At 52.3% G+C, this 24,077-nt stretch overlaps 7 protein-coding genes across 7 annotated transcripts; 2 read left to right on the top strand and 5 right to left on the bottom strand.

Moving 5' to 3' along the window:
- Position 1: 1 nt before the first annotated feature.
- Positions 2-2,808, bottom strand: IAQ61_012030 (uncharacterized protein). Its single transcript, XM_066099454.1, has 4 exons — positions 1,991-2,808; positions 1,877-1,927; positions 554-1,827; positions 2-461 (listed from the first exon to the last, which is right to left on the bottom strand). The coding sequence occupies exons 1-4, from the start codon at positions 2,347-2,349 to the stop codon at positions 376-378; spliced, it is 1,770 nt and encodes a 589-aa protein (XP_065950973.1). The 5' UTR covers positions 2,350-2,808; the 3' UTR covers positions 2-375.
- Positions 2,809-3,043: 235 nt separating this feature from the next.
- On the bottom strand, positions 3,044-6,527 carry IAQ61_012031 (uncharacterized protein; the record flags this gene model as incomplete). The annotated part of the gene is made up of 4 exons (XM_003844580.2): positions 3,044-3,405; positions 3,810-4,901; positions 4,951-5,230; positions 5,298-6,527. 4 exons carry the CDS (start codon positions 6,525-6,527, stop codon positions 3,044-3,046), a joined length of 2,964 nt encoding a protein of 987 aa, XP_003844628.2.
- Positions 6,528-7,147: 620 nt separating this feature from the next.
- IAQ61_012032 (uncharacterized protein) lies at positions 7,148-8,053 on the top strand (the record flags this gene model as incomplete). The annotated part of the gene is made up of 1 exon (XM_003844581.1): positions 7,148-8,053. One exon carries the CDS (start codon positions 7,148-7,150, stop codon positions 8,051-8,053), a length of 906 nt encoding a protein of 301 aa, XP_003844629.1.
- A 472-nt stretch (positions 8,054-8,525) lies between these two features.
- On the bottom strand, positions 8,526-8,989 carry IAQ61_012033 (60S ribosomal protein eL39; the record flags this gene model as incomplete). Its single annotated transcript, XM_003844582.2, has 3 exons — positions 8,526-8,653; positions 8,754-8,854; positions 8,916-8,989. Coding segments are annotated over 3 exons (303 nt in total), but the record flags the coding sequence as incomplete, so codon positions are not given.
- Positions 8,990-10,081: 1,092 nt separating this feature from the next.
- Positions 10,082-13,703, bottom strand: IAQ61_012034 (uncharacterized protein). Its single transcript, XM_003844584.2, has 5 exons — positions 13,064-13,703; positions 12,864-12,963; positions 11,277-12,806; positions 11,084-11,167; positions 10,082-11,026 (listed from the first exon to the last, which is right to left on the bottom strand). Exons 1-5 carry the CDS (start codon positions 13,200-13,202, stop codon positions 10,786-10,788), a joined length of 2,094 nt encoding a protein of 697 aa, XP_003844632.1. The 5' UTR covers positions 13,203-13,703; the 3' UTR covers positions 10,082-10,785.
- A 763-nt stretch (positions 13,704-14,466) lies between these two features.
- IAQ61_012035 (uncharacterized protein) lies at positions 14,467-16,078 on the bottom strand (the record flags this gene model as incomplete). The annotated part of the gene is made up of 5 exons (XM_066099455.1): positions 14,467-14,775; positions 14,915-15,205; positions 15,496-15,567; positions 15,723-15,888; positions 15,921-16,078. Coding segments are annotated over 5 exons (996 nt in total), but the record flags the coding sequence as incomplete, so codon positions are not given.
- Positions 16,079-21,408: 5,330 nt separating this feature from the next.
- On the top strand, positions 21,409-22,942 carry IAQ61_012036 (uncharacterized protein). The gene is made up of 2 exons (XM_066099456.1): positions 21,409-21,725; positions 22,018-22,942. The coding sequence occupies exons 1-2, from the start codon at positions 21,417-21,419 to the stop codon at positions 22,894-22,896; spliced, it is 1,188 nt and encodes a 395-aa protein (XP_065950975.1). The 5' UTR covers positions 21,409-21,416; the 3' UTR covers positions 22,897-22,942.
- Positions 22,943-24,077: the final 1,135 nt, after the last annotated feature.

Consider the following 24,077-nt stretch of genomic DNA (forward strand, 5'->3'; position numbering starts at 1 on the left):
GCGACAACATCAGCATCTACACTTGCTGTATTACGCTGTGCGTATATACTTAGACGGCGACGGCGACGGCGACGGCGACAGTACGGTGTTTTCACAACGAAAGGAAAAAAAAGGGGGTTGGGTTGGTTAGTTGGAGGGGCAATGGGAGTGTGCGGTGTAGTTGGGTGTGGTATAGTCTACTCGTTTCCAACAAGGTGTACATCACTGGACTCGATTTATACCTGTATATTTTGACAGGGCGAATATTGCACCTCGTTGCAAAAGCGTGCGTGTATTACTCTTATTTTTCCACAGCTGTTTACAACACACCATGCCAGGGCGATGGAACCCGACTTTTTAATCTTTGTCTTGGAATGATCACCTCCCTCAATGCGTCTACTCTTGCTGCGACATGTGCGTTGGGAAGTTGTAATCCGTGTAATCAATGTGCACGAATGCGCGGTCGACATAGGGTACACTTTCTAATACATCGTTAGCAAATGGGAACCTGGTGCACGAAAAAGAGGGAATAAAAGAAGAAACTGCAGGGAAGAGGCGAGATACGCAAACTTACCAAGAACATACTGCAACGACTCGCCAAGATCGTGGCTATCTCTCAGACTAATGTGTTCGTCCACCACAATGTCGACCTCGACATTCAACTTGTCACCTGCGTGATACGCCTGCAGACCCTGGATCCGCTTGATGCTCTTTGCAAACCGCATCGTCATGTAGAGCAGAATATTGCGCTCGTCGGCCGTCGCACTGGCGCCCGTCAAGTTGCGGATGTGCTCTGCAGAGGTGCGGCTCCAGTTGATGATGACGTATGCGGACAGCAAGATGCCGCCGAGGGAGTCGAGCCACCAGATTTTGAAAAAGTAGCCGACGAGGGGGAAGAGGATGGAGAAGGTGTTGAAGACGACGTCGGTCATTGCGTCTTGGGCGAGCGCTTGAACCGACGAGTTGCGGATGAGGCGGCACCAGAGCCAGCAGAGGCCCTTGATGACGACCGTGCACGCCATGATTGCGACGGCGGGGATGGTGAGCTCGACGACGGTGTGGTCGGAGCCGGAGAGGCGCGAGAGACCTTCGATGCCGACTTGGAAGAAGGATGTCATCATGATTACGGAGAAGATGAGCACGCCAATGGGCTCGAGACGCCGGCGACCTACAGGGTAGGCGTAGCGGTCTTGACGCGCAATCATCCAGCTGGTGAACCAGACAATGGCCGTAGAAAGGAAGTCGAGTGCAGCGTCGACGAGGGAGGCGAGCACGGAAAGGGAGGAAGTCATGACTGCGACGACAATCTTCATGATGAGAAGAATGGTGTTTGCAACGAGGTTGACATAGAGGGCTAGCTTTACAATGGGGGATTCCGTGTCTTCATCTTCTTCTGGAACCCAATCCTTTAGCTTCGCATTATGGACGGAGTCTTCCTCATTCTCATCATCATCTTCATCTTGGATGGCATCGTCGTGGGAGATCAAAGGCGTGTTCTCGTCGGGTTCTGGGACTTTGTAGAGATTCTTCGGTGTGCGCTTGACCATGGGTTTCGGGGCGCCGTTGGTGCCCATCGGAGTACCGTTTGTGCCATAGTTGTCCGATGAACGACTGGAGGGGAGGAGGCTTCCCGCCTCGCTGGTGAAGCCTGGGGTACTATTGCCTGGGGTTGGGATGGGACTTATGGTCGCGGAGGATTCCTCGGTGATGGTGGTGGGAATCTTGACGGTGCCAGATTCGAGGTTTGTGTATTCTTGAATCAAGTTGTGTGGCAGGGACGAGTCGAGCAGGCGATCGATGTAGAGGTAATTCTGGATGAGTTGATTGTTGCGCTCATAGTACTCGCGTCTGCATGCGGATTAGCAGAGACGCAGAAGCGATCCAGTGTTGTACCTGCATTGCCTTTTTCATCGTCTTGAGCTCCTCGTCACTCTTGAAATATTTTTCCCTTGACCGCAGGTTAGCATCATGGCCAGCCAACAGTACAGTCTGGTACAAAGAAAGGGCTCACCATTTGTATCGGGGATTGGAATTACCAATCAGCCTTTGACTTCTCATCTGCGGCGTGTTCAAGGCATGCGCGCCCGTGCTGCTTCGACGATCCGTGTCTCTGTCATAGGGCATGAAGAGGCCATTCTGCCTGAGGCTCTCGAGGTCTTCCTCGTCGGTCTCGCTGCCCCTGCGTTCATTGCTGCGAATGGTGGATGGGCGACGCGACAAGAGTGTGGGTAGGTGCTGTCCTCGCGTGGACAAAGCAGACGAGTCGGCCAGTGGAAGGAACAGCTTGGAGCTAGCGAGGCGTGGTACACTTGACGAGCGGGGCATGTGACCTGGCGATGTTGCCGACTTGGGTGAGGGATGGTCTGCCATGGCTGCTGCTTCAATCTTCTTTGCTCCGAGGGAGAGCGTTTGGCAATGGTGCCAAAGCCAATGATTCCCACAGGTCTCGTCGCGTGTCTCGAGTACGGAGGCACAGAAGGACTGGCGATGATGTCTGCATGCAGGAAAGCAATTGCCCCAGGCTTGGCTTGATCTTATCTGCCGCGTCTCAAGGCGAGCGCCGTAGTAGGCAAGTGACGGACGGACGGACTGGCTGACTGTATGTATGTATAGCGCAGTGCAAGGCAGCTATATCGGCTCAACGCAGTTGGATGAACTGAGATGCCTAGCCTATCGTAAACCAGGTATCATCAGTCCACTGCGCGAATGTGAAAAACAAGTAAACAAAATAAACAAAGCCACGGTCATGAGGCGATTGCAGCGCGGCGCAAAGCTCTCAAACACATGTTGGACAAGTTGGAGGCAAGGTGGTGGGGTCGCGGGTGCATGCGAAAGAAGGTGGATGCGACGCGCAGATTCGCCGATGCGGAGACGTTTGTTACGGCTTTTTTTTTTGTTACGTTAGCCAGGAAGCTTAGCACAAAGTAACCTATGTGCCCTACTAGCCAACCCTACCGACATGAGGAACGTGGGCTGGGTTGCAGGCTCCGAGGCTCCCATCCATGAAAAACGCTTGGAAACCAGCGGCAGGCTGACCGTAAGTCTTGCCGAATCCAACAAGGGTCTAGGTACTAGTTAAGCGACCTTCCGCTTCCTCTTCCTCTGCCTCGTCCTCCTTGTCCTTGTCCTCGTCCTCCTCCTCCTTGTCCTTGTCCTCGTCCTCGTCCTCGTCCTCCTCCTTGTCCTCGTCCTCCTCCTTGTCCTCGTCCTCGTCCTCGTCCTCGTCCTCGTCCTCGTCCTCGTCCTCCTTGTCCTTGTCCTCGTCCTCGTCCTCCTTGTCCTTGTCCTCGTCCTCGTCCTCGTCCTCCTCCTCCTCCTCGTCCTCGTCCTCGTCCTCCTTGTCCTTGTCCTCGTCCTTGTCCTCGTCCTCGTCCTCGTCCTCCTCCTCGTCCTCCGCCGCCGCCGATCGTTGGGCGCGAGTTTGGTCTCATGTGTTTCATGGCTTCTGGGCCCCGGGCGTCTCTGGCTGTGCATTGGGATGCTTGGCAATACTCGAGACAAGTGACCCGATGATTCACTTCCTGAGTCGTGACCACTTTGCTCACCCCCTTCTGCTTCAGCCAGCCAGCCAGCCAGCCAGCCTACATACAGTACAGACAGGGTTCATCACTACCCACTCGTGCTAGCCCCTCATGCTAACCCCCCATCGCAATCATGAGACAACAGCGTTGTTGGATCACTTGAGGTCAACAGACTCCCTTTTACATGCCTAGCATCCCCTTTGATGAGACATGAGTAGTTAGTAACCTTTTTTACACTAATGTACTATACAACACCCATCAACACACACACACACCTGCACCCACACACACCAAACATCTACTTTCTACCCTTGTTCGCCTCCCACCTGCCAACCGCCTTGCTAAACAAGTCCCGACACGGCACTCGACTCCCCAACTTGGCACACAGCAAGAAAGCGCCACTCAGCTTCCTGTGCAAACTATACGTCTCCTCGGGTGGCGGCGCCAGCCGTTCCTTGACCATGACGGGAATCAATCCTCGCACCCTGTCCGTAATCGTCTGATCCCTGAAATCGTACACCTCGGGGCTTGATCCGCTAAACGGCTCTGCGAGCGTGAGTACGGATTGGATGTGTGCCTCGAGCATCGCTGCACTCTCGCTGCCAGTCAGATAGCCGAGCTCGAGGGACTGGTCGCGAATCCCGGCTTTATCGCCTCTGGATGCGGCCATGAGCACCTTGATATACGGCTCGACAAATTCCTCGGCGTACTCTCTGCTCGCGCCAAAATCGAGAAGCTCAATCTTCTGCGCCGAGGCGTTGTAGAGAAAGTTGGTCCAGTTGGGGTCCGTTTGCATGAACTTGAACTCGACAATTTCACGGAGGCAGAGGCGTAGGACTTGCGTACCAATCCAGTCGCGTTGGTCTTGGCTCAGGCTCTTGATCTTAGTCACGCCAGTGCCTTGCATGAATTCTGCAGTGAGCACCGTGGGCCCACAAGCCTCAGGGAAGACCTTGGGGACAGTGAAGACAGCTGTGTCATCTTGGAGGAGGTTGCGAAATCGCGTTTGCGATTCGGCTTCGCGCACGTAGTCGCATTCCCATCCGAGTTCTGTCCGCGCATTGGCAATCGTCTTGTCCAAATACAAGCCTTTGGGTAGCAGGCGAGATGCAGTCAGTAAGATGGAGAGGTTGCTTAGATCCGAGTCGATCGAATTGGCCACCCCAGGATATTGGATCTTGACAGCGACGGCCTGGCCCGTAGATTTTAGCACTGCTTTATGTACTTGACCAATGGAAGCTGCTGCAATCGGTACATCGCCAAACGATTCGAAAAGATCCCGCCAATCTTCACCGAGGTTTTGAGCCAACACCTTGTTCCGCTGTGATGCGGGCATGTAGTCTGCGCTGTCCTGTACCCTTTGGAGGACGTCATGGATCGCAGGCGGTAGCATCTTGATGTCTGCTGCTTGTGAGCACAATAGATGTGGTCGCAGCTCGTCCTTACGTACCTTGAAAACTGATCATTTGCCCAAGCTTCAAAGCCGCACCTCGCATACGCGATAGCTTAGCTACCAAGATCTCCAGGTTACCAGGGCTCAGCATAAGAGAGCCTCCGCTTGATGCAGCACTGCCTGTGGCACGTCTTAGGCCTTCGCCAACTGCCCCAAGAGCCATACTGGTACCCAGACCGGCGTATTGCCATAGCCGACCAAACCGCGATGATGGCACCCTCGACTCTCGCAACGCGTATGGCGTTGATTCTGGCTGGCTGCTTATCTCGGCGGGTGTCTATGGTAAGACTGTCAGCAAATCAGCATGCTTCACGCATATGCATATTTGGGCACGATGAGCTTACTTCAGAGCTAGCTGCGGCGTTCAGTTGGACATCTTGAGCGAGTTTCGAGGCAAAGTCTTCCATGTCTTTGGTATTAGAAGAAAGCTGAGCCTGAGACAAAGTCCTAGATTTGATTGATGAATTGACTTCAGGTAACGGTCGATCATCTAACGGATGTCTGCCAGTAGTTTTCGGTAGTGGCCTGTCATCGAGGGGGTGTCTCCCAGATCCTTTCCGTTCAGCATACTCCTTTCTCGAAAAGGGGTCAGTTCCAAGCATTCTCGCTACCTTTCTCGAATGAAAGACATCCGTGTTAATTCCCTCTGGAACTTCGTCCTTCATCTCTTTCGCCTGCTGCTGCTCTGCTTTTGAAGGAGAATAAAACACATCCTGGTTGAGCTGACCATCTTGAACATGCTCATCACTTCCTTGTTGAGTACCAGTGTTTGCTGGTATCTGGACAGGCGGCTTGGGGGACACAGGCGGCTGCGACTCGACCGATCTCGAGTAAAATACATCGCGATCATGACCCTCCTGAAGCTTCCTTAACTGTGTGGGGATGGATGGGTGTTGGACATCGGTCGCATGTGCAGGTATTGTTTCTGCTGCTTGTGACGACGAACCAGCTGGCCGGTCGGGAAGAGGGATGGTCGACTCGGTGGACTCCTTTGGCCTTAAGCCTTCGCTGCTTGTGCCTGTCGCTCCACCATGATCTTCCTCCAAAGGTTCCTTTGGCGCCTCAGGTACTGGCCGCTCCGAAAAAGTATCCTGTCCTCTCTCTTCCTGCTCCAACGTCAGACCTGCTGTTGGTATCGTCCCATCCGGCAATGGCCGTCTCGGGGCATCCTTCTGCTTGATGTCCAGCTCTTCTTCCGATGGAGGGTCAGCAGCCGTAGTCTCGCCAGACCGATCATAGTGGTGATCCTGTTCCAGTCCTTCTTTGACACCCGTTGTCGGCCTATCAGCCGCTACAGTTTCCCGTCGGGGTATGGAGTCGCGTTGTGCGCCAGTCGCTCGTTCCGCCGCAGCCTTTGCATACGCAGGGGCTTCTTCGCTGAATCGCTGTGAGAGCGCAATGGCAGCCGCTGCTGTGAGGGTGACACGATCGGTCTGGTTCTTGACGGCTTTGGCCAACGTTGACGTCTTGGTGTATGCGTCCCATTGATTCGAGCGGAGCGCAATATGCTTCTGGGCGATGGACTTGGAGGCATTGAACAGCTTTGCGGCATCGACGATGCGCCTGCCAGCCATTTGGGATCGATGTCAAGGTTTAGTAGAATAAATCAATCATGACGGGTCGTGTCAGATCACAATGGTCGTTGGACGCAGGTCCCCCGAGCAGCCATCGAAATCTATGCGCGTCATCGCTTGAGACAGTTAAGCTTTAACCCCGGTGCACACGTGATTGGCTACTTCATACCCGAGGACAAGGGTATTAACTCTAGCGCAGGAACCTGTTCACTCTGCTGCAACCTGCGAACACACCAATCTTCAGTTGCCACCTGGAGAAGTGGTTTATAGGATTCTCCACATCCTGGGCGTGTCCACCGGATTGTCAATCGCACAGATCACCTGCGCCACTCCGACCAAAGGCCACTACCCAGATCTACATTGGTGATCCCCGCATCACAGCACGTCCGACTATCGGTTGAACACGCCTGATAATCTTGCTGCCACGTATTCCCAGGGAGTCGACAGACTAGCTTTTCCTTTGAGACAATTCATGGACATCGTTGAGACTCTTTTATCATCCTCTCCCGCGTAGAGGCATCTTCGTCTTGCACATGGTCTAATCGGCACCGTTCCAAACCGAAGAATTGCATATATAGCCCACGCTTAGATCATCCCTCAAGTGCATCCCCCCATCCAAGATGAAAGTCGCCTGTCTCCAATTCGCCCCGGAAGTGGGCAAAGTGCAATCCAACATCGAACGGGCAGAGAAACTTCTCCAAAGCACTCATATCCCCTCTGACCTCGACTGGCTCGTCCTCCCCGAACTCGCCTTCTCAGGCTACAACTTCCACTCTCTCGAGGAAATCCAACCGTTTCTGGAACCCACCACCTCGGGCGTATCAACGCAGTGGGCCATCCAAATCGCCAAACACTACTACTGTCACGTTACCGTGGGTTACCCGGAAATCGCCACAAACGAGACACCAAAGTCGCATTACAACAGCACAGTCACCGTCTCACCACAAGGAACGATACTACACAACTACCGAAAATCTTTTTTGTACTATACAGATGAGACATGGGCAAGTGAAGGACCAGGGTCCCGTCAGCACACCCTATCGGACCCCAACTCACCGGATCCCCCATTCTTCGTCGGCGAGCTGGGGACGTTGGGCAAAGTGACGCTGGGAATCTGCATGGACATTAATCCTTACAAATTCACATCACCGTGGTCGGACTACGAGTTTGCAAACACGGCGTTGGCGGCACAGTGTCCCATCATCTGCGTGAGCATGGCGTGGCTCTGCCATCTGACGCCTGCAGAACTGGCGCAGGATCCAGCGCAGCCGGATGTAGCAACCGTGGCGTATTGGGTCGAGCGATTCCAGCCGATTGTAGAGGCGCTCGGAGAGAAGCCTATATACATCATCTTGGCAAATCGGTGCGGGATGGAAAAGGGCGTATGTTTTGCGGGCAGCAGTGCGGTGATGAAGATTGAAAACGGGCTTGTCAGTCTGTATGAGACGGCGGGGAAGAGCGAGGAGAAGTGCTTGGTTGTGGATCTCGCAGAACGGCCCAAGTTTCAGGTCAGAAGTGCGCGATAGCAACGCCTCTAATGCTGGTGTTTGGTGACGGGAGTGTGAACTTGGATGGATATAGACTGGCGCGGAGGTGTACAGATACGTCAAGCATAGATGGTCCGCAGAGGGCATGCACATGTCGCATGGGCTTATGATGCAGTCTAACAGACGTAGAGAACACAGTGCCCCGGATGGCGAAGTATTCCCTGATTGGGACGGTCTTCATTCGAGTAAACGAACATCACAAAGTTCGGCATGGCAGTCTGTACTCATTCAACCAAGCAATTGCATTCATTCATGACAGCTGCTAGTCTAGACCATCATGATCCGATCCCGAAATATCATTTTCAGACCCAAAGCGCCATGAGTAAGAGAGTCTGGTGATGTAAACATGCCCACCAGTCCACTCCATGCATCCCTCATTGAAAAACGTTCCCCGCACAGAAGACTGATTGCTCGTTTCCCGCCATGTGCGCAATTCCCTGCTGTCGCTCGTTCAAAGTGGCTTGAAGTAATGAAGTGATGCAATCGAGAACCGGGAATCGAGAGAGGGATGGGGTATAGAGGCGAGTCGTTTAGATACCGAGACGGGTCTTGCGCCAGTGTCGTCGCTTGGCGTTGTACCTGTATCATCACATTAGCACGCAACTCTGATTCCGTATCATGCCATTTTCAGTCTACAGAACATGCGTAGGTTCCCAGAACTGGCGGCAGAGAGCCGTACCTGATGGTGTTGTTGGTCCTGAGGCGAATCCACTGGGGGATGGGGCGGTTCTGCTTCTGCGCACGCGCAAGCTTCTGCTTGGTGCGGAATGACTTGTGGGACTGCGAGATGTTAGACAAAGTCCAGCGCGAATGTTGCACTGTTGCCAGGATGGAAGCGTACCGGCATCGTGACTGCTTTGTCTGAGTAGTCGGATGTCGAGAGTTGGTGTCGTTGGGGTGAGATGAATTTCCGACCTGTGTGGGAAGTGCGCGGCGACAAGAGAGCGCTGCTAGCCGTTTGTGTACTAGCGTCTCCAGCACCCGAACATCAAGTCACAAACTTCCTATGCATGGTACTCTTAAATCTCACGGTCACAACACATGACAGGACGAGTGAATTATAAATTACCCTTTCAAATCTCAGGAATATATCTGCCATACATTTATGCAATTAACCATGTCTGTATTTGGGATTTGCCACGCGCACGCCATACTTAGCGGCACCAATATCGCTGCAATCCACTCGCAGCCTACTCACACAATCTCTTTTCTCACGCCTGTATATCTGTGTGACAAGTCTGCAAGAAAAAAAAAACCTAGACTCGCACATAAAATACAATCTCGCTCTTCTCTTTTGCATGTAGCCCCGGCGTTCCACCAGAATGTTTTCCACAATCTGGAATCAACAGCTAGATAAAAAACCACGTCTACTATACAGTCCAATCATATCTGACGTATTCGCTCTGCGCCCTTTGCAGAGACACATCCACACACCCAGCCCAACCTCCGTACTTCCCGCCTACCTAACCCAAGCCCAGACAAACAAGATGCAACACAATACGCTACATTAGGATCCCAAACAGGACAGATCAGGTCCCGCATACTGAACAATAAACAGTGCGTTGGGGTATGCATTAAGATGGGTGGGTAGGTAGGTAGGTAGGTAGATAGGCAAGTCAGTAGGTAGGTAGATAGGCAAGTCAGTAGGTAGGTAGATAGGCAAGTCAGTAGGTAGGTAGATAGGCAAGTCAGTAGGTAGGTAGATAGGCAAGTCAGTAGGTAGGTAGATAGGTAGGTAAATAGATAGGTACCTAAGTAAAAAGACAAGTATACCACAAGAATCCGAGATCGGTCAGGAAGACTACATCGCCTGGGGTGGTGGAAGAACCGGATATATTCAGAGAGTGTGAGAGAGAGACAGTGTATGCGCAGACGCACGCCTGATAAGACGGGTAAGTCGTGGTAGGAGAGAAGAAACAAACGACATCACCCTACCCACCCCGATCAGCAACAATAACAAATATATAAAAACGCCCAAAGTCATCAATCACAGAGACAAGAGACAAACGAAGCCATGATCATAGCATTACGCATCTGTATAGTTATATTCTCTATCATACATACACCCTTTAACCCCACGCCGCAATCGACGCGAACAGAGGGCAAAAAAGGCAAAGGAGCCAACAGGGCACCCCCTACCACACCAGCAACTAAACCGTCCAACCCCAGCACTATTCCCAACTCCAAGCAAACACCCAGCAACTTTTCGACAGAGAGGGAGGGGGGGGAGGTAAAGCCCTCGATCGGTCATTGAAGAAGCGCGAGGGGGGATATATCCAATCACACACGCGATGAAAGGATCACACGTTTGCGCAAAACGGCACAAATCCAACGACGCGGTAACGAGGGTGGAAATAGGGAGGAAAAAAAAAGCAAGCAAGCAAGAATTGTGCAGCAAGACATGCAAGAAGGAAAAAAGAAATAGAGGGGACTCATATGCGTCATTCGTGACCCAGCCCAAGCTCCAAGAGAAACGAAAAAAACAAAAGTGGCAAAGAACAAAGCATGCAATGTGCAACGGACCATGCGAGACAATCGTATGACAAAATCCTGCCATAGCGTGGTCCGAGATATTAAAAAAAAACATGAACAAGAAAAACGAAAGAATAATGATCCTTCTAGACTGGCTGCTCCACCTGCGCCAGATGCTCGTTTTGTGTAAAAAGTCGTGATAATGATGCTGGAAGCTGACAGTAGCAAGTGAGATGCACTTAGTAGTGACTACCCGCCATGAGTTGCTGTGGTGGCGGCGCCATGGTCATACCAAGGCCAGGGCCAGGAATGTCATTGATGGACTGGGGGACGTGAGATAGTCCGGACAGGTAGTCGTTGCCAGACTCGGGCGAATCCTCTTCGAGTGAGTGGAGATTGTCCTCCTCACCCTCGAGATCGTCTTCCTGATAGTCGCTGAGCGGCTCGCCGTCAGGGCGGGTTTCATGTGTGCGACGATGTCTGCCACTCTGATTAGCCCTTTGCGTTTTTAGTCCAAGGTACGTGGATTCGACTTACTGGGCGAGATTGTCTGAGCGCGAAAAGGCCTTGTTGCACAGAGGGCAAACGTATGGCCGTTCTTGTGTGTGGGTGCGCACGTGTCTAAGCGCCCGGGGTCAGCGTCTATGCATCTCGACGGAAATAGCAGCAAGCCTCGGTCGGACCGTTGTACATGATTAAAAACAAATTGAGGGAAATTGTGAGCGCTTACCTCTTGAGATGTTCTAATCTTTTGAAGAGACGGCCGCATGTGGGGATTGGGCATGAGTGCGATTTCTGGGGGTATGGGCCAATCTCCATCATGGTGGCACTGCGAGCGCGTCGGTAGACAGGACCACCTGCAGTGCGTGCGACTGCGCTATGCTGGAGCGGGGTCTCGAATAATTCGCCATTCACCAGCGTGTTGAGATCGTGATGTATGACATTCGACTCTGGTTCCGGGCTTTCTTCGACGGTGTTGAGAGGGGTACCTTGTCTTGACTGGTTGACCATGGGCTGCTTTTCCGGCATGGCCGAAGGGTAGCTTGCACCGTTAGCGCTATTGGGAGAATTGTGGTTCGACTCGTCCACCTCGGTGAGAGGCGCAACCGAGTTCGACATGGATCGGCGCAGGTCACTTGGGCGGTGGACCTGGTGAGCAGCACCGCTGGCAGCTACTGCAGCGCTGATACCAGCCGAAAGTGATGAACGCCGCCTGCGTTGTTTGTAGGTTGGCGAGCCTTCGATGACCGAGTAGACGTTTCCAGGCGCGAATGGTCTGGAAACACCGGCGTAGCCTGGAGCCATCAAATTGGATGGCGGAAGATTCATCAAGGGGTTAAATGTGTTGGGGACTGGAAGATCGGGAATCGCGCTGTAGAGACCGGTGTCTTCGTTGGCAATGTACGCAGGCTCCGCACCAAGGCTAATTTGGTGTTGAGGAGGCGTCAGGGGCTCAAAAGACATGCCCCTCGTGCTGTAGTCTTCGTAGTGAGACGAGACGAATGACGGCGCAGGCGAGTACTCCATGTACGCTGGCATGGAGCTGTGTCGCTGGTGCACCTGCGATAGGGGAATCCCGTTACGGTCGTATTGCATGGATTGGCTGAATTCGCGCTCTCTGCTCTTCATGACCGAGTTCTGCATGGGTGGCATGGACATTTGTTGGTGGTATTGGGCCATTGGGTCCTCGTGGTGGTGCTGTTGTTGCTGGTGTTGCATGGGTTGAGAGATGGGCTGCGGCATGGGCTGTGGTACCGACACCATGGTCGGCGGAGGCATCGAGTCCATGCCTCGCATGTCAGGCGATGTCGTCTGGGAGAAGGATTGGACATTGTTGTTGAAGGACGAGGAGTTTGTTTGTTGGGCCTTTGTGAGCTGCTCGAAGAGGGATTGTGACGAATCGAATTCGAAGGAAAGGGCAGGCTCGCTGACTGCCATGGTGGTGGCCTCCTGGCCCATCTTCTCGCGCTTGAGATCGCGCTCCAAGGCATCGAGAAAGAGCCTGTCATGGGGTACGCTGTACCAGTAGAAGACCTTTTGCTTCTTTTGTGTGCGGATGCAGTTGTTCTTGTAGAGAAAGTCGAGGAACGCACTCTTTGGCTCCTCGAGCGAGGCGTCTGTTCCGGATTTCAAGTTGCGCAGGTCTGAGAAGATGCCCTCTTCAAACTTTTTGGAATTCTTCACAGGCCGGCCAAAGGCCTGGAATCTGAAGGAAAGGCAGCGTACAATGTCGGTTCCGGAGATGTGAAAGAGGTTGTTCCTGGTGGGGTTAGCCAGGGCTTGTCCCGTAGCGACGCGTTGTGCACCAAAAACTCACCATAGCACGCAGGAGACATATTCGCCCGTGGGTAGTAGAAATCTGCGAATGTACTGATCTGGTTGCCAGTCGACTGGCGCGGAGATGAGAAAGTACTTGACTGTAGGAGCACAGCGTTAGCCGAGGGCACAGACAAACCAAGGATCGGCTTGTAAAGCCATGGACGAGCGGCAGTAAAAGGCTATAGAGGAAACACATACGATTGTCGACTTGCTGGAGCGCAACGATGCTGTCTGGCGGGAGGCTTTGTTGAGCGTCCTGATCTAAGAGAAAGGTCTCGGGTGCGACAGAGCGCGCCTGAGGCGGCGGCATCTGGGCATGATGTGCGGAAGGATACATGGTGCGCCGCAACACGATCCTTTGGAAAAAAAAAGTGTTTGGGAGTTTGGTATTTCAGACGCGAGGCCGGATAGTCGGCTGGTCGAGCTGGGTAAGGGTAGTGCAACACCAACACTTTCCAATGTCGCTCGACGAGGACCGGCCAGGATCGAAAACGAGAAGGAGTGTCAGGCTACGATAAAAGGGTAGGATAATAAAACGCAAGCGTGTGAGGGAGGACAACAATAAAAAACGTGTGAGGAACCTGCCTCAGATAGCAGCTTCGAAAGTGACCGAGAAGGTAGGGTACGGGTTCTGGAGGGGGATACGAAACGCAATTCTGAGGGGGGCAGCGGCAGCTTAAGGTGTCGGAGAGCGTGTGAAACAGGAGTCTAGCCGTCTCACATTGATCTATTTCCGCTCGCCAGTCAGCGGCCTGGCCTGTGCAGACAAGAGCGGCCAATAATTGGCGCACGCCTGTGCAGCGACTGGGGGGGGGAGAGGAGGAGGAGGAGGAGGGGGAGTGGGAGTGGGAGAGAAGAGGCTAGAGGGGGTAGGGGTATTGTAAAGGGTAGGGGAGGGGAGGGGAGGGGAGAAAGGGTGGGCGAGTCGTGGGTGTGATGAATGGCGCTGGGAATGTGGGCTTAGGAGGCTAGAGCGAGAGCGAGGGCTGGCTAGAAGACGGGCTCGAGGATGGGCTGCAGGTGGGGAGGGCTGCAGATGAGTCGTCCAGGTTGGGATGTTGCTGGCTTTGCGTCCTGCACATCTCCACACACACACACACACACACACAGGCGCGCAACTGGGACGAGGGAGGGGTTGGGAGGGATAGCCAGAGAGCGCCGCCGGCTCCTTTGACGGCATAATGGGCGTGCCGCGTCTGGAACCAATCTGCGCCGCTCTACTGCCTGTGTATAGTAGTATGTACTACAGAGAGAGAGAGAGAGAGAGAGAGAGAGAGAGAGAGGGTGTGTGTACTATAGTAAGAAATAAACTACTGCTGGGGGGGGGGCTTCGAGTCTACGTCTGTAGGTACAATGATACCTGGTCTATGGTCTGAAGATGAGTGGATTCGCGATGGTGGAGTGCAGCAGGAATAGCCGCCATCATCATCGTCGTCGTCGTCGTTGTCGTCGTCATCGTCATCATTCAACGGCTGCATGGTGGTGACAGTGGTGGTGGTTGTGGTGGTGGTTGTGTTGGGGGAAGTCTTTTGTCATTATTTGTGGTGGTTGTCTAGTCCAAGGTATCTGGTGCTGGTGCTGGTGCTGGTGCTGCTATTACTGTTGGTGCTGGTGCTGCTATTACTGTTGCTGCAGGGCGCCCTTTCCTCGCGTGCTGTCGTGATGTCCGCTTCCTGCCTGACTCGTAGACCCTGGTGGGGAGAGAGGCGCAGGAGAGCACCTTCTGTCGGTTGCGTGTGTTCCCCTCGCGCCTGCCAGGTTATGGTTCTACACCTGCCCTGTCCTGCCCTGTCCTGCTCAGCCCATCCACATGCTACTGCTGCTTGCTTCTGCTGCTGCTGCTTCTGCTGCTTCTCCTGCTTCTGCTGCTGCTGCTGCTGCTTCTGCTGCTTCTCCTGCTTCTGCTGCTGCTGCCACTACTCACTGACCTCCCTTCCCTGTACCGGTAACCACAAAGTGTACCCACCCACCAGCCATTGGCAAGTACCGCACATACTCTACAAGACTTGTACAATGCAATGCAAACAAAGAAAGCATGCATGTACCCACAACCCACCACCACCACCCCTTGCCCACGGCCCACGGCTCACGGCTTACACTGCTCACGAAATGCCCTTTTGCTCCTTGAACCTTCCTCGGGCCTGTCGGACGAGCATCCGCCGCGGAGTAGCTGGCGCAATCCGGCCTAGGCCGCAGCCCACTTGGACGGCGCGCAAAAACCTTGATTCCTCGCTTGCAGCCCACAACCCCCACCACCAGGCTCTCGAGACACAGACTCGCAGTTTGCCCCCCTCGAGTAGTGATCATCGCGGTCCGTCCGCTGCTGCTTCGAAAATCTCTCTGCTTGCGTCACATTAGCTCACACCTTTGCACTCGTTACCAAGCCACGATCCGACAACTGACAACCTAGCCACCTGATTCCACCGACCCATGCTTGCCTCCCATGGCAGACCGCGACGCTCTTGTCTTGTCGTGTGTGTTGCCTGCTGCACAGCTTCTGTAACTCCATCGCAGCCAAACCATGGTCATGCGCGTGCACCAACCACACCAGCCTACCACGCACACAACACACCAGCCTACCACGCACACAACACACCAGCCTACCACGCACACAACGCCGGCACACTCACCATGGCAGCCGTTCTTGATGCCCATCCGGCCTGCCCCGTGCAACGCTGCTGAACACAGAGCCGCGCCCAAGCCTTCTCTCTCTCTGATTCCCTAGTACATCTTGTCACACTCATGTCCCCCCCTCGTCCTGTCACGCAGCGCCCCGCTGTCAGTCAGAAGGTCGGCAGCTGCCAACAAGGTCGCTTCCTCCTCCGCCCGCGACCTCCGCTGCTGATTCAATCCACACCCTCACCAACAGTCTTCTTAGGCAGCGACTACGGTGCGCTGCCCTTGGCGTACCTATATTTTCGCCAGTTATAGCTCGCTCGCACGGGCTCAATAAAAACTGGAATAGGACAACAAAAAACTGGCCGACCACTTCCGCCACCGGTTTGGCAGCACTAGGTGCCAGGCTAGGTCCAGTAGGCAAGTAGGGGGAGCGTACCTTGCGCTTGCGACTGCGCAGCGTCGTCGTCCTGCAGATGCAGCAGCAGCAGTGGCATCACAAGAACAAGACTGCGTTGTGTCGTCAATGACCACCCTCCCAGCCTTGCCGCTGAAGCCATAGCCTGTGGCTGGTCGATGGGCCCAAGTGAGGTGCATCTAGACGCAGGAACCGGCAGAAGCACCACTCGCGCACGGTTTGATCTCCCTCCTGAAACACGCTTGCTGCCAGGCTCGCGGGAGCGTCAATTGGCACCCGCTCATCTTACAACACGCTCTGCAAGTGCTTCCCTGTCCAGTCTATCGGTCTTGGTCGTGACCTCGTCGTGACCTCGTCGTAATCAAGTCCACGTCGTCCACCACCCACGCAGGAGCGCCTCTCCTGCCAACACCTCAGCACCTGAGCGCCTTATATGGGCACGGCATTACGCTCCAGCGCAAGCCAGTCATGTATCCGACGCCGTTTCAGATTTCCTTTTGGCTATCCGTTTATCCTGACCGTTTCTCGCCCGATTTGTGGGCCCGCCAAATCAAAAGCTTTCGGACAACACTACCATTCGCGTGCAAGCGCCGGATAAGATGCAATGTTAAACTCATGCTCTTATGCATCTGGAGACTGCATTGTCACAGGCTCCATGACTTGCTCCTCTTGTCTTGTTCATCCGCCGTTGTGCTACGTTATCTCTGCCTACCCATATAGTATGCTTGCATTCAAGCTCTATGTTTGCATGGCCAAGTTTTGTACATCGTCATCTTCGGCGTTGCTTGTATGCTTAGAGGACCAAGCTCCTATTAGTCAAGCAGATCCCCTCGCTTACACGGTTTTTACAAAAGATAGTACCGAGTACGAGCAATCCCCGTCCCTGTCCGTCAGAATCAGGACCGGCTATCTGGTTCATAAAGGCTCAGAGGGGTATTGTACAATGCAACCGGACACCAGAATGAGCAGAAGATAGATAGGCCGGATCCGTGCGAACGCCTGGTTCCCCCATCCCGAGACCTGCAGTCCTCGTTTTCCCCTTTTTGGGGAAAAAAGAAACTCGGCTGTGATGAGATGCATGAGCATGCATGAGCAATGTTCCTAACTTCGACATCTCGTAAACGGAGCAAGTAGCCCTTTCGGACAACGAATACGTTTGGTACCTGCGTTAGCGGGAGGTTGGGGGACTGGGCCGGCCAACGTCTGACAATGTTGCTTTTTTTTTGTCCGCCTTCCCAACCACCGAAACGGCAATAGGATGACGGAGGATCCCCATTCTTCGAGTCTGTCTGCTGGGCTCATGGGTCTCGCTTGCAAATTATAACATGCCATTCGCACAACAATGATCGCACATGAGCACGGGCGCGTTTGCACGATTCGATTCGATTCGATTGAGTTCAGGAGTATGCACGTAGGCAGCTCCATTGGGGATAAGAGTGCATGGTAGTGAACAAAGTACTCTACTAACTGCAGTGTATGTAAGGCATGTACACATGTATTCACAGTACAGCACAATGTCCACAACCCATGGACGAAGCCATCCACATACCGGTAGTATATACTGTAGCAAACAAGCAGACAGGATCAACAGCAGTAGCCTGTGGTGGATGCTGCACATGGCTTGTAACCGACCACCTTGTTTCCTCGCCAGGGAGTGCATCGATCTGTCTTGCGTTTGTTGGAAGATAAGACTAGCCCAAGAGTGTACGAAATATCCACCGTATGCCGAGTCTGACGTTCGGCAAACCGGACATGAATCATACAATCGTACTATAGTGCTCGAACTCTATACATTGTGGATGAGACTGAGTCGGAACATGGTAGAAGCAATACTGGGCAGAGGAGCCGTTTGACTCGAACCGAGCTTGAGATGGATGTTGGGATTGTATCCACTGCGGCCTGCTCACCCCTTTTTATTCCTGCCCGACGTGTTGCTTGCTGATGCGGAAGCGGAAGTAGAGGCAGAAGTAGAGGCAGAAGCAGAAGCAGAAGCTTGCATCGGTTAACAAATAGGGATAGTGCGAGGGAGGTGCTGTGTAAGAGTTTTACTACGGCCCGTGCCTTTTTCTGATGTCGAGACTGAGATGAATTGTTCATCATGGTACCAGTTATGTGTTGTGCAGTCTGCCTAACTAACGGATTCATGTTGTGATTACTCTGCCATGTGCTGGTATATACACGTACTATGTAGGTATCGTAGGTATGTAGATACCCAGGGACATACAGGTACCTTCTTGTAAGCCAAGAGTAAGTTGCAAAGCAAAGAGTAAGATAGATAGGTAATCCTCACCACAGACATCTATCCTTCCGTACCCTACTCTCCCCTCACCCAGCCCGTCAAAGCAACTCGCCCAACACTCACACTTCACATATCACCATGCATGCAACCAATCAATCTTAGCTAGGAAATATACATCATGGACACAGCTGACAGGATATACCTAGCTGAAGAACAAACTTTCGAGCATGGCCATGTGTACCACTGTTCTTTGTTCCTAACCTTTGAGTCGATTGTGCGTATTGGAGTGACGCCCTTTGCATGGCATTGGCAGATACCACAGCACATGTCGCGCTCCGTGGCTTGCAAGACGCACAAAGACGCACTTTTGCGTAGTAGTCAGAAGGTAAAGTAGACGGTTAGACTCCTGTCTAGTACGTACGGTACCAATCTTTCGAGCGCGGCTTCCGCTCCACAAGAGCAGCACACACACACGCCCAACAAGCCAGCCAGCCATTCCTCCAGTGCAAGACCGAGCGAGCGCAAGGTAAAGACGATTAATGATCCGTCCACAATGCCATACCATAGGTACTCTACACTACCTACCCACCTCCCTCTCCATCCGCAGCCTCAGACAAGGAAAACACCCTGGAGGCTATTGTGTCGCAGAAAGCGCACGAGTTTCATAGGATGGGGGGGGGGGTGCAAAGGAACTGCGGGAATACATAGGTATAGGTAGCGGGCTAGAACTAGGTATGGGTATGGGTATGGGTATGGGTATGGGTATGGGTATAGACAGCGGTCTAGAACTAGGTATGGGTATGCGTATGCCTATGGGTATGCGTATGGGTATGGGGTGTACTGCTTGGTGTACATGGGATCTTCTGTATACCTACTTACACGCCTTGTTTTTTTGTTGAGCGTACGCGGCATGTACCGGTACGGCACAGTAGATGACAGTTCGCTTCTTCGGCTGGTGCGATGCGATACGATGCGATGCGCTGCGATGCGCTGCCAATACCTACCTACCGATGCGATGCGGGTGAGCGCACGTGTGCAGTGAAATGTGGGGCGATGGGTGAGCGGTGCTGAGCTCAGATCGCGTAGACTTGCGGCGCAAGGCTGGGGGAGATCTACAAGTACAAGTGCGAGGAGGAGACGTGCGGGGTGTGTTTGTTCTGCAGAGGAAGTCGGGTTGTTTGCGATTGATTGGGTGGGTTGTTGGGAGGGGGTAGGTGTTCCGATTGGGGGAGGGGGGGATGTTATGGGTTATGGGTTATGGGTTATGTCATGTCATGTCGGGTGTTGTATGGTATGGTATGGTATGGTATGGTACCGTATGGTACCTCTGGTAGGTACGGTGTTGGAAATGGCTTTTGTACCGGTACTGTGCCGACTACTACAACCTGTGGACTTGTGGTGTACACGCATATGTAGCTACCATTGCGAGACGGCAACTTCCACCCTTTCTCTTTTCCAGAGTTGTTCTTGTGGCTGCACGCTACGGGAATGACATACAATCTTCGCTTATTCTTCGCTGCTAGTTGCGCCATTCTGTGGGTCTGTTACGCTCACAAATACTCCAAGGCCGGGTTTCAGGATTTTATTTTATTTTCCTCGCAAAAGCCGTTTGCTTAGCGGCAACCTACCGGTACTATGTATCTTTCGGTGAATTGGGGGATTGTTTTTTTAATCGAGGCGAGAGCTAGGTCGCTCGGCCAGTGGCCTATCTTGATGTGCTTCTTAGACGCACACAACCATGACGTGCTGTAACGCGTCAAACTCTATTTTCCCTGGGGGCATACAGCACATACATAGTAATAGTCCGCATGGCCTGTGTGTTGGAGAATGAGAGTCACAGGTGCCCGCGTACCCTGCCTGCATCTGTTCTGCCTCCGATCAGCCCCCGACTGGGAGCAGACACACTCTCGTGACACAATGTTAGATAACGAGCAAGCTCACGTCTGGGCGTGTGATCGACGAGTATGGGTAGCCGTGAATACGAACAGTAGGCTCCACAGCGGCCCCTAGGGTTCGTGGAGAAGGACTAGCTAGGTAACAATGTCCTCGGCTCTTACCTAGGTACGGAATCACTTGGAACCGGTTCCTTCCCCACACAATCAATCGCTTGAGCTGCCCGACTCGACAACCATGGGGGGGCTTCATTTGTACCTCTGCTTGCTTGCAAATCAACATCAGTCAAGCAGCTCAGCCGACCGTGGACGCATCTGATATGGCCATGAGGCATATTCTAGACACGCTATGCTTCCTCAAAGTCTACGAATCGATAGTCACGCCATACTATCAACACTCTTGGAAGGGGTAAGGCATGGACCCCAGACGATCCCCAAGTACTTCCTTCATCGAACTAGAATAAACTTTCGGATATCTTCATTGCAGAAGTTGCAAGACGTGCATCAGGCTGGGGAGACGAGATTCATTCATGAATATGCTCTCAGGACCACTAAGACTTCGGCATGTGTAGCCGGCACAACGATATGCCAATCGCCCGCCATATCTCTAGCTATGTGGAGGCGATGATCGTCCGGTCTCGAGTCCGCGCGTAACGTGGGAATCCTGGTGTCGGTTGGCTTTCAAACTCGATTTTCTGATGCCCGCATGATCCTTTCAGACTGCAGAACTTGGGTTCGTGGGCTAAGTTACTTGATATGTCTTCCCGGTAGGCGCTCGGAACCCGTTCATGTAGGATGCGTCAGAAATCTGCTGATGTACCTGGGAAGAGCTATAAGGAGAAGAAATGGACAGGCGAGGCTGCAATTGCACTTTGGGGCGTTCATGTCAACGGATTCCGGCAGTGGACGGCCCGGCTGCTCTTGCATAGTAACACTTTGGCTGTGCACCATTCGACTAGATGACTGCATAGTAAGACTTCGGCTATGCACCATTCGATTAGATGACTGCGCATTGCAGTAACTTGCCAATGTTCATCCTATGTAGCGGCCAGATTGCATCTTCCAGGTTGTTGCAAGTTGAACTGCATGGTTACATGCGGGGAGCAGATGACATCCTAAGATGATGCCACTTGGCCGGGGAATCTGAACTATACAGATCATAGCAATCGTGAGGTCCATGTCCAGTGGATGGATTCTGGTCATGATGGTTGGTAGCACTCTGGAATCTTATCAGATGAGCTTAGGAATGAGAGCGCAAAGAGTCTTGAGGGATTGCTCCAGCTTCCACATCGGTCGCTAGTGCCTGCCAAGAGCTTCTCGACCAGCTAACTACGAAGCCGAATCTCAACCAACCAGTACGGTTCTGAAGCCATCCTACCCACGCCCATGATACAGTCATCTCTAGCCGGGGCCATTGGGTCTTCCAGCGCATTCGAGCGTCTCTCGACTGCATCTCTTCGAATCTGCACCCTTCCGCCACTTTTGTGTATTCGCCAAACACCTCGCCCTGTGTTCTCACGTGCTTCCTCTTCCTGGAAACCCAATGACGTCGGCAAAACAAAGCGAATATCCTCGACCTGTGCACCCTCGAGGCGACGCCCAATACTGTTACAGCTACCTGCTTTGTTTAGTACCTCGACAACACACAGGCTTCAGCGGGAAGATGGGAAAACCAGCGCAACAAAAATCACCAAAGTAAGTTTCTCCTTACGTCTTCTAACCGACGTCGCCTCAACGACCATGATTCTGCCTCATCTATTGAATAAACCTGGCATGGCCTGATGCCCGATTCATAAGCTGGAATTACTTGTTCATACCATTTTCCGGCTCATTCCTACAGTGTGAATGCATCAAGAAATATCAAACTTCCCTTGCCACATGAAACACTAGTAGAAGAACCGAGAGTCGAGACGTCCGTGGACTTGGTTCGGACCTCAACAAACTTGGCGATTTATGCGATGAATCATCGTAGGCTGACTATGACTAGCGACCCTCTGCATCAACGGCCACGGCAAAACTGGCGACAACCCTGAAGTCAACACTCAAACTTGACAAGACCAAGCATGAAAACATATACAACATTCCCAACTTTCTCACATTGACTCGCCTTGTGGCGACGCCCGTGATAGGCTACCTGATCGTTCACAACTACCACCTATATGCTTTCTCGCTATTCACCTACGCCGCTTTCTCAGACCTTCTCGACGGCTGGATTGCTCGAAAATGGAAGCTGCAAACTGTTGTCGGAAGCGTGGTAGATCCCATGGCCGACAAACTGCTTATGACGACTCTTGTAACTTGCTTGGCTGTCAATGGAAGTCTGTCTATGCCGCTGTTTGTTCTTATTCTCGGTAGAGATGCAAGCTTGTCAATTTCTGCTTTTTACTACCGGTATGCAAGTTTGCCGGCTCCAAAAACCATGGCGAGATATTGGGATTTTAGTCTACCAAGTGCCGAAGTACATCCTACAACCATATCCAAGTTCAACACCTTTCTACAGCTAAGTTTGCTGGGTACACTGCTCTGTACCAACCTCTTGCACGACCCTGCAGCCACATCGTCTGCCGCCGGAGGCGTTCTCCTGTCTATTCAGGAACTACTTGGAGGCGAGCAAGGAGTCAAGAACTTGATCACTGGCTTGTCTACTGTTGTAGCTAGTACAACGGTGTACAGTGGTCTGGAGTACACGTGGTCGAAGAAGGCAGTAGTAATTCTGGGAGGAGATGAGGCTCTGAAGAGGAAGCAGGGGCTCCGCGGACGAATGATCATGGCAAGCGGATTCGGGTCCTTCATCGCACTCGCCGTATACCTCTGGTACAAGGGACAAGCTGAGAATGCGCCAGAGAAGACGATTGAAGAAGAGTGATGTGCGAAACACATTTGGAGTTCAGGCAGCTTGTATACCTTTCCGCAGCATCAACAATAACATGATATTGCTTTCGAAAGTCTCCGTTACATGCTTTTAGTTGCTCAGTTACTCCTGTGAATATATTCAAACTATTGTTCCAAATATTCTCTATGCGGCGGTGTGCTATGTAAGTGTCGTGTGCTGTTGTGAATTTGCATATGCATTTTATGTAAACTTTGCTCGAATAGGTATAGACTCCGCTCGAATATGCAGATCATACCTAAGAGTCTTACTCCTAATATGTAGGTTACAGTAATTTAAGTCAAGGGATAAAGTGTAAATTTTTAGGATATGAAAGGCGGAGCATAAGTGTGGAGCATCGCATGTTGTTTCCATTAATTTGTAAACGTATTGTACTGTGTATAGATGCTGCTAGTGTTACCAAGGTTTTTATATTAATTGCCCAGACCTATAATCAGACCTTGGCGGCGAAAGACGTCCACGAGGCTTCTCGCGATACCTGCCACTTCGCCAAAGTTCAGAAAGGGAGATACTAGATATCTACTATGTAGGACAAACACGCTAATCTCTTATACCCAAGAACTTTAGTTACTAGTAAACGGGACAGAGAGTAGATACTGTAGTGTTAGACTTAGGTAATTAAGGCCCCTAGAGCACCTACACGAAGTTGAAAAAAAGGTGATGAATTCACAAGATTAAAGCATAGTTTCGACCTTGCGTGTTTTGAAACTGGAGACAAATGAGCCCCTACCAAATGAGCAATCTGTGTTGTCAGCACGGTCAGGATAAGGTTTAGGTGCTTGCACTCTCGTACCACCATGACGCTGCTTTTCTTGTATTCACTATCAAGTCTCTACTGTATCTAGCTCACTATTAATAGTATGTGAGTATCACTAATGAGACCAACTGTGTATAAAAGGGTCGCCTACCCTACCGTACTACCTCTGGCATCAATCACTGCACCACTTCACTTCTTTATAGATTCTTCATACATACTTGCCTAGCACGCACTCAATCCCTTTGCCCTCATCAACAATGCAATTCTCAACCATCTTTAACGCGGCAGTAGCTGCTCTTCTTCTACCCAGTGTAGTCCTTGCTGTAAGTTTTGCATCACCAAAATAAGCAAATATACTAACCACCGCATAGTGCAACGGCATTGAACAGGACTGTTGCTG

Source organism: Plenodomus lingam (assembly GCF_022343315.1).
Source record: "Plenodomus lingam strain CAN1 chromosome Unknown scaffold_20, whole genome shotgun sequence".
NCBI lineage: Eukaryota > Fungi > Ascomycota > Dothideomycetes > Pleosporales > Leptosphaeriaceae > Plenodomus > Plenodomus lingam.

Excerpts from the sequence above, each read along its gene's own strand:
- IAQ61_012030 (XM_066099454.1), bottom strand. The coding sequence starts at position 2,349 with ATGGCAGACCATCCCTCACCCAAGTCGGCAACATCGCCAGGTCACATG. Across the intron at positions 1,828-1,876 it reads AAGACGATGAAAAAGGCAAT|ACGCGAGTACTATGAGCGCA; the intron begins GCAGGTACAACA and ends ATCCGCATGCAG. Across the intron at positions 462-553 it reads GTCGTTGCAGTATGTTCTTG|AAAGTGTACCCTATGTCGAC; the intron begins GTAAGTTTGCGT and ends ACGATGTATTAG.
- IAQ61_012034 (XM_003844584.2), bottom strand. The coding sequence starts at position 13,202 with ATGTATCCTTCCGCACATCATGCCCAGATGCCGCCGCCTCAGGCGCGC. Across the intron at positions 11,168-11,276 it reads AGATTAGAACATCTCAAGAG|ACACGTGCGCACCCACACAC; the intron begins GTAAGCGCTCAC and ends CCGGGCGCTTAG. Across the intron at positions 11,027-11,083 it reads CGCTCAGACAATCTCGCCCA|ACATCGTCGCACACATGAAA; the intron begins GTAAGTCGAATC and ends TCAGAGTGGCAG.
- IAQ61_012036 (XM_066099456.1), top strand. The coding sequence starts at position 21,417 with ATGATACAGTCATCTCTAGCCGGGGCCATTGGGTCTTCCAGCGCATTC. Across the intron at positions 21,726-22,017 it reads GCGCAACAAAAATCACCAAA|CGACCCTCTGCATCAACGGC; the intron begins GTAAGTTTCTCC and ends GACTATGACTAG.